Genomic DNA, 8,411 nt, shown 5'->3' on the forward strand with positions numbered 1-8,411 from the left:
TTCATCTATCAACTTCCTAGGTAATACAGAATTTTAAAAATTGTAAAAAATTTTAACAGTGATTATTTGTTCTGTTTTTTACATTATTATGGAACAACTTTCCCATAAATCCCATTTTGCACTATCCTATTTAATTATTCTTTTCCTCTATTGAAGGCTCACCATCGGTAAGAACCACAGTCATCTTTATGATCTATAATTATATAAATCTGTAGTAAATGCCTGGTACTTTGTCCTCCTAATATGATCTGTTCACTAAAATGTTCATGAAGCTACAGTACTATTTAATTTTTTATTTCACAGGTATTCTATTTAATCGATGACCAGGAATTTCTTGAGGATCTATTTTAAGACCAGTGAAGTGCTGGGCTTATACAAGATGCGCAAAACATATCATTCTGGCCCTTCGATAAATTCAAACTCCAGTGAGTGCCATGACTGACACATGTGAAATAATGAAAGATTAACAATGTGCCCTACTATGATGAGCCAACGTTAAAAGAAATCCAAAAAAGGGAGGACTCCAGGTAGGATGACTCAAGGTTAATTTGAGAAGTGATGCAGAAAGGAAGCTCGGTGGGAAAAAAAATACCATGACAACACTTCTTTTCTAAAATTTGTATTTATTATCCTAGTCAAATATATGCCCCTAAATCATTTATCTAATTTATTAAATGTATGCCATTTTTCCAAAGTATTATACTAAGTAGCAATGCATTCAAATCTTTTATAACTATCTCAAGTCAAGGAAGTCTTGATTCACATCACCAAATCTCCACTAATGCTATTCAACACTGTTGCTTTGTAGAATAAAACACTGTGGAAAGAAATGATGCATTCAAATATTTCTTACCATATTGAAATTCTTGATTAAAATGTATTCACAGCAAAAAAGTAAACATATTCACAGTTTTCATCTTGCACACTTTCAAAAAAACTAAATATCATAGATATCAGCAATACAAATATGCAGTAAAAACATCATAGTAAGGGCATTTGAGGCAATAAAAATACCTGTTCTAAAATAAATGATATTGTTTCAAGGACTAGGTGGAGATCTTGTTTCTCTAGAGAAAATGCAGCTTGAAGTTTTTCTTCCTCTTCTTCACTGAAACTTCTCTCAGCCTATAAATAGGAATAGCAATCTATTAGCACACATTTAGGTATTCAAATCTCATACTTGAATCAATTCATATATGAATGAGAACATTAAAGAAAAAGTGAATCCATGGTGAAAGGAAACTTTCTAAAAGGTATGACCTCCATTCTACACTTTTACAAACAAAATAAACCGGATTAAACTTATTTCTTGTGATGACTCAATTCAAAATTATGAGCAATGATGATTCTGGCTGCAGTAGCTTAAAGAAGTGCTAAGACATGGATGATTTTTCACTGCAGTTTAAAAAAAAATCTCAAACTCCTGTGCTGTTATATTTCTTTTTTAAAGTTTTTTTATTTGTTCTTTTTATATATGCATGATAGCAGAGTGTATTTTGCTATATTATACATACATGGAGTATAACTTCCCATTCTTGATATGGAGTTACACTGGTCATATATTCATATATGAACATAGGAAAGTTTGTCTGATTCATTCTACTGCCTTCTCTATTGCTTTTATATTTTTTTATCTGGTGTTCAGAATTCTTCCATTTCATTCCATAATTAGCAGTCATTTCTTGAAACTACTTACATGACCCATTATAGTAGCACCTTCATTCCCTGGTTTGCTGGTTTTACTTCTGCCAGGTTAGGAACCCAGATTCTCAGAACTAGATATACAGCACAGTTAAACCAAACAGCATTTATGTGAGGGCCTAAAATCTGTTCTGTGGAGTCATGTGTATAAGTTTTTGTTTTATTACATGAGTTTTAACAGCCGTTCGTGAAGTTAAGAGGCCACAAATGTTTATTTCTAAGTTCTCAGCTAGGGAAGTTTGTCTTAACTTCCCTCAGTGTTTCCAAGTGCAAACTGTTGACATGCTAGATGAGACATTACAAGATATTTAAAAGTCCCTGGACATTGAATGCCAGAAGCAACATTTACACATTTTAACAAACCAAAACAAATAAATAGCCCCATATGTACACGCATGCACACACACACACATGAAAAATGTACATGTTAGGATGGGCCAGGAAGACAACCAGTTCAAAGAGGTCTCCTAAGTCCATGGTCAGGCATGCCCATATTCTAAATCTAAGTTGTCTAGTTTCTTCAGGTTGATTCCTACTAAGGAATTCAAGGTAGCAACCTGGACAAAGACTAGCATACTCCATCCATAAACAAACAAAAAAAAACTTGGTAAAAACAAAGTATGAAGTTGATGACATTTAGGGTGGCAATCAATTCCCTAAACCTCTTCATTTATCCACCTGCCTCTACTGTTCTAAGGATTGTACTTGTCTCAAGGCAAACACCAACTTGACAGAACTAATGTACTGTCAAGAAAGAAAGAAGAAAGGTGGCTGATGCTGAAATTCACTACAGACTTTAAGATCCCTTATCTCAGCAGGAACCACTCTGCAAGATCATCTCCTGAAAATGCCTGGGAAAAAAATTATACTGTTACTGACATTTTCTTAGCAGACAAGGATTCACATACATGCTTCTGTCCTCAGTTATTTCATTTCTCAACAAGCACATCTCATCCCCAATCCCACTACCTCTGATAACACAACATTCAGAATGCAATGCTCCAGCTACATGGTTAACTCCAGGATACATATTAACTTATTCTCAACTCCAGAGGTGACTGAGAGGATCAAAGACACACTACACATCTAATTTTCCATGCAAATGCTCTTTCCTCAGTATCAAGAATGAAAGTTGTAAATAAGATTTTTGTTCCATATTATTTTACACAATTAAGAATGCAACCACTGAATCAGGAAGTAAAGTAAAACTTCTGTATCTACTGCCTGCATCATTCACTTTGGGGCTGATTTATATAATGTCTTATATTCTTTCCTGAGGTTTAGTGTAATGGGTTAAAGGAATGGACTCTGGAGCCAGACTAAATTACTATCTAGTTGTGTAACTTTGGGCAAGTTATTTAACTGGTTTTTATTTCAGTTTTTCCTGTGGATAAAAGGAGGTTGACAATAGTATCCACTTCAACATGCTGTAAGGATTAGATAGTTAATAATACTAAGCCATTAGAAGAGTACCAGTCACAGAGAGAACAATGTGGCTATTTGTGAAGAGCAGATAACACAGAATATTGCTGCTATTGTTGCTGTTCTTATTCCTCCCATCTACATCACAAATTCTTTACAGGCAGGAACTTAAAAGACCTCCATTTGTACTGTTTCCCATGGAAAAGAAAAGAACTACCTCTGAGAACCCGCATTGAGTGCTGTACAAATAGCAATGTATTAGGTATAAGAGATATAAAGATGAGTAAAACATGACCCTCAAGATAGATTGGTGAAAAGGTGTAGGGATTTGATTGCCTTCTAATCATGAAACAAATACTAATTACATAGTACTAAAGTGTAGTAAGAATGAAAAGTTTCAGAAGCACAGAATAGAGAATATAAAACTGATGAAAGGAAGATTGCAAAATCTTTCAGGATGAGTAGTTTTCTCATTTGGACATTTGAAGGCAAGCAGCAGAGTATATGCAGACATACAAATGAAAAAGTTCATGGCACACGGAAGTAAAAGAGCATTGATCGGTCTGACTGGAACACTTGCAAAGTAGGGAGAACACAAGCTGCAGCCATATTATAATGGATTACAGACACAATGTTAAAGATTTGAACTTTTCTCCACTTAGCACTGATGGCTCTAAACACTATAAAAAATATATATGTTGGAATTCTTTTTGTTTGTTTTCTCCCCCCTGGTACTGGGGTTTGAACCCAGGGGTCTTTGCCACTAAACTACATCTCAGTTCTTTTTAATTTTGAGACAAGTTCTTCCTAAAGTGCTAAGTGTCTCCCTAAATTATCCAGGCCAGCCTCAAACTTGCAGTCCTCCTACCTCAGCCTGAGTCACTGGGATTAATTATAAGCATGCGCCTTGGCTGATCAATCTTTTTTTGAGAGAAAAACATTTAGAAAGATAATTGGAATTATATTATAAAGAAACAGTAGGAAGTAAGAAGACTACAGGCACGGATACAAATGTAAAGGGAATTATTGTATTCCAAGGAAAAGAATAATAAGCATCTGAACTAGGACTGTAAGAACTCAGATTTGGCAAATATAACAGAGGAAGTAGGACATGGCTCTGGGGCTGCCTTCTGGCCAAGAAAAAGAAAAAGAAAAAGTAAGAGTTCTGGTTGTCATTGGTTGTTGATGCTCAGCACAAGGCAGAGCAGTTAGTGGGTGCTCCATAAACATGGGTTTGATGAAATTAAATTTTTATAACCTAACAAAGAAATTAAGTTGGATTGGTGACCAAGTAATGAATTAACAAACATCCACACATCCAAAACAACCACACCCTTGAAATAAAAGTACAAGAGAAACAAAATTAAAGATTAAATGCTAGTTGAGAGCAAGTACCACAGAATTATTAAAGGAAAAAACGAATCAGAATTTCCCCAGAGTATGTTCCACAAAACATTACTCCCAAAATATATACTATGATAAAACAATTCCAAGGTCAAACACATATGGAAAATGTTATACACCAGATTCACCCTTATGTTTACCACAAACACTAGGATATTCAATACTCTGAAAAGTTCCATAATTTTAAAAATTAACTTGAATACAGAGTTTCCCAGACTTTGGACCATGGAACATTATCAAATCTTCCACAGATCAAGTATTCCTGAGAACACACTGGAAAACACTGTACTTCACAAAAAGTTCTCCAAATGACAACAGAGTTTCAGAGGCATTAGAAGGAAATTTTACATGCTATAGAAATACAAAAATACAAACCTTCAAGTGAAGTTTTTGAAGAATTCGGGTAAGCAATCGTGGAAATCTTCCTACATCTAGTGTATTTATCAGCGACACCGCTTTTTTCATGCTAAATAAATCCATAAAACAAAGTTTTAAAACAAGTTTTAAAATATACTTGCTAACCAAAGGCCTAATGTTTTCTCCAATATGCAGATGGTAATTCACAATAAGGGGGGGTTCTAGGGAAGAACTGAGTTACTTTAGATTAGGTAGAGGGGAGTGAAGGGAGGGGAAGAGGTATGGGGGTAGGAAAGACAGTAGAAAGAAACAGTCATTATTACTTTATATACATATATGAGTGAATAGCCAATGTGATCCTACAACATGTACAATCAGAAAAATAAGAAATTATACTCCATTTATGTATGATTTATCAAAATGCATAAATGCATTCTAAATGAACAAATAAAAAATTTTAAATAAAATAAAATATGCTTGCTATTGTCTATAAGTTTTCATTTCAACAATTCTGACTGCCAAATGGAAAGTCTGAGTAAAACAGAGTAAAGAAAATGGCAACCAGAAGAGAGTCAGGCAATCTGAACATTTCCAAAAAGATGCCTCCCAAAAGTAGTCTTTGAAAAGGTCCACTTGGAAAATTTTCTCTTACTGTAGGCAAAGCAAACTACAAGGGGGCCCATGTACTCTGTAGGTGTTCACATAACCACTTAATCCAGAATGAAAATCAGAAAGGAGTAAGATAGGGGTTGCAGCAATTTAGGAAATTAAACTAAAAACATAATACGGAATAGCAAGTAATGGGAGAGGTGGATACTGCATACAAAATCATTTGTTATTACTAAGAAGACAGTTGCTTTAAAACCCTGTTTCACTTGTAATAGTTAAATTTAAACAATGTATTAAGAACAATTCTGTACCAAATTGAATAAGGTTTACTGATGTAGTGTGTGTCCCATTGATTGAGCAAAGAAACTCGATGTCAGAAACATAGGAGTCCAAGAAGGAAAAACTTAAAAATGACAACTCTCTTCTTGAGATTTTTGCCCAGACACAAGTAAGTTATTCTCCAATTTCAATATTTGCCTATATACTTCAGTGATTCTTCTATAGCCACACAACAAATTTCAATAAATTAGTCATTTTTACTCAATGGTGCTATTTTGGGCCAGGTGTAGTGACGCACGCCTATACTCCCGGCTACTGGGGAGGCTGAGGCAGGAGGATCGCTTGAGCACTGGAGTTTGAGACTAGCCAGGGTTCATAGCATGACTTGGTCTCAAAACAAAAATCAAAAGTAACAAAAAATAAAGGGAACTTTATATCACCACCATGGGCAGCCAACCCTACCTATTACACACAGAAATTGGCTAAAAAATTAATAAAATGGAAATGAAAGTGTTACCAAAATCTAGTTAGATTATATTACCAGCCCAAAACCCTGACCTGAGGTCCATTCAATAATGACTCAAAAGGGAAGTTAACATGTTAGGTATTACCCACCCTCCAGCACCATCAAGAGCCTTTCTCATCATCATCAGGTCTGAAACTTGAAGACGGAAACAGAGTACTTTTCCACGTGATTCGGCAGTACTCGAGGTAGCGCCTGGGAACTTCTGACACCACTCTGAGAAGTGACAACCACCACGCACTTTCATAACGCCAGCTGCTGCCAGGCGCACTGTATGCCACAGATGAACCACCTTGAAGGTGGAAGCGCCAAGCGGTCCCTCGCACTCCGCGGACCTGACTGGCCCAGGAAGCGACCTCAGCAGACCCGCCCCGGCGCCTCCCGACCCGGCCCCGCCGCGGCGCCAGGACTGCAGGCAGCAGGGACATCCTCGCGCGGGTACTGCCCGCGCCACCCCGGCGCGGCTACCACAAGTGATCAGCGGGACAGTACCTGGGACTCTCCGGCAGGATTAGCGCCGCCGACGCCGCCATCCTAGCCGCTCCCTCACCCGCCGCCTGTCAGCTGCGCCGAGCCCCACCAATCAGAGCCGCGGAGGACGGAAACCCGGAAGGCCCAAGCTGCGCAGCCGCCGCCTGCTCCTCCGGACTCCCGGGCTGGACCCCCAGAGAGACCGGTCCTGCGGGCCCGGAAGAAGCGAGGGGACCCCGCTGTCGTCCTCCCTGTCACGCTAATCGTATCGGAGTTAAGGCTCTACCTAAGTATTTATTACACTTATATGTTTATATATCATGTGCATACCTGGCTAGACATGTGTATATGTGCATTTTTATATATGTGTGTCTATGGGTATAATATGGAAGTAATGTGTGTGTACCCGCACATACATATAATGTATAGCTTTTTGATTGATTGATTGATTGATTGATAGCGCACCTTTAAGCAAGTGATGCGGCATCTGCCAACGGAGCTGCCACACCCCTACCCCGCCCTGGAGCTTGCTTGCTTTGCCGAGCTTCATTCCTTAAGAGAGATAGTTCAGCCTCCTCCAGCCTTGGCACTGGGCTATCCGCGCCTCCTATATCAGCATGACCAGAGCTCCTCAGGGCGCCATGGCCCGGCCTGAAGAGGGTATGTGCAATTCGTTGAGTACCTACTATATGTCAAGCACTAAGCTAGGCACTGGGTTTTTGCCTGTTGTTGAAATGAACAAGTATTTGAGCCTCTCTTCTGAGTTCACCACTGCTAAGTAAGGGAGATGCATCACCGCGAATAGTTCCACTAAGGATCTTCCATGAGAGTAGCATTTTCACGAATACCTTGAACTGCCTTAGAGAAAAAGAAGAGCATTAACGAAATCAGAGATGGGAGCAAGAAAGCCTCCTGAGCAGGTGGCAAATGCAATGCCTGCAGAGATGAGGAAGGTTTTTTAGGGCAAAGGCTGAGGAGTAGATGGACAGTTCAATGGAGTTTGAATAATAGCCAGGAATTAAGGCTAGAAAAATTTGAGTGACAGGTTTTAGCATTTGCACTTAATCTGGAGAGAAATGGGCAGCCATTAAATTTTTTTAAATGTCTTGGTTTTTCCCTAAATTAAATGTTTTCAAGTAAGGATGTTTTGTGAAGAGAAATGGGTTTTGTTTGTTTTTGTCTTTTTTCAAGTTTCTTGTCATCCAAATGATTGGACTGGAAAGAGGTAAGCAAGTAAACTACAGAGAAAATTATTGCAATAATTTATGGAAAGCAATAAAATCCTGTGGTACTAAAAAGGCATTGGAGAATGAAAAAACGGTGGATGAATTAGAGTTGCATTTCAACAGAAGAATCTTCAAGAACTGGCAAGAGATTGAATTTAATTTTCCTCCCTAATTATATTTTACTTAAATTATTATTTAAATTAGTTGGCATTCCTGGAGCAGCCCAAAAACATCCTCACTGAAAGGAGAAGCCAGATTGCAAATTAAAAGCGAATAATCCCTACATGGGTAATTGAGTCAATTATACAGTGTGTTGAATACATACAAATACGTTTAGTTCCACAACCACTCCGCACACTCCCCAATTTATGCATATCTGAAAGACATGTATGCGAATGAACATAAATTATAGGTCTCTG

General features: G+C 38.0%; 1 protein-coding gene across 2 annotated transcripts in view; it reads right to left on the reverse strand.

Moving 5' to 3' along the window:
- Positions 1–6,874, reverse strand: part of Commd10 (COMM domain containing 10) — a 217,186-nt gene extending 210,312 nt beyond the window's left edge. Inside the window, exons 1-3 of one of the 2 annotated variants that reach the window (XM_047554866.1) lie at positions 6,788–6,874; positions 4,903–4,993; positions 1,015–1,125 (exon numbers count right to left, since the gene is read on the reverse strand). In XM_047554866.1, coding sequence (XP_047410822.1) covers positions 1,015–1,125; positions 4,903–4,993; positions 6,788–6,828 — 243 coding nt within the window. In that variant the 5' untranslated portion in view covers positions 6,829–6,874. Of the gene's footprint in view, positions 1–1,014; positions 1,126–4,902; positions 4,994–6,387; positions 6,716–6,787 lie in introns of those variants that run through there. The other variant, XM_047554865.1, reaches the window with a different exon arrangement.
- Between the last annotated feature and the right edge of the window lie 1,537 nt (positions 6,875–8,411).

The sequence above is a fragment of the Sciurus carolinensis genome, chromosome 6, assembly GCF_902686445.1.
Source record: "Sciurus carolinensis chromosome 6, mSciCar1.2, whole genome shotgun sequence".
Lineage (NCBI taxonomy): Eukaryota > Metazoa > Chordata > Mammalia > Rodentia > Sciuridae > Sciurus > Sciurus carolinensis.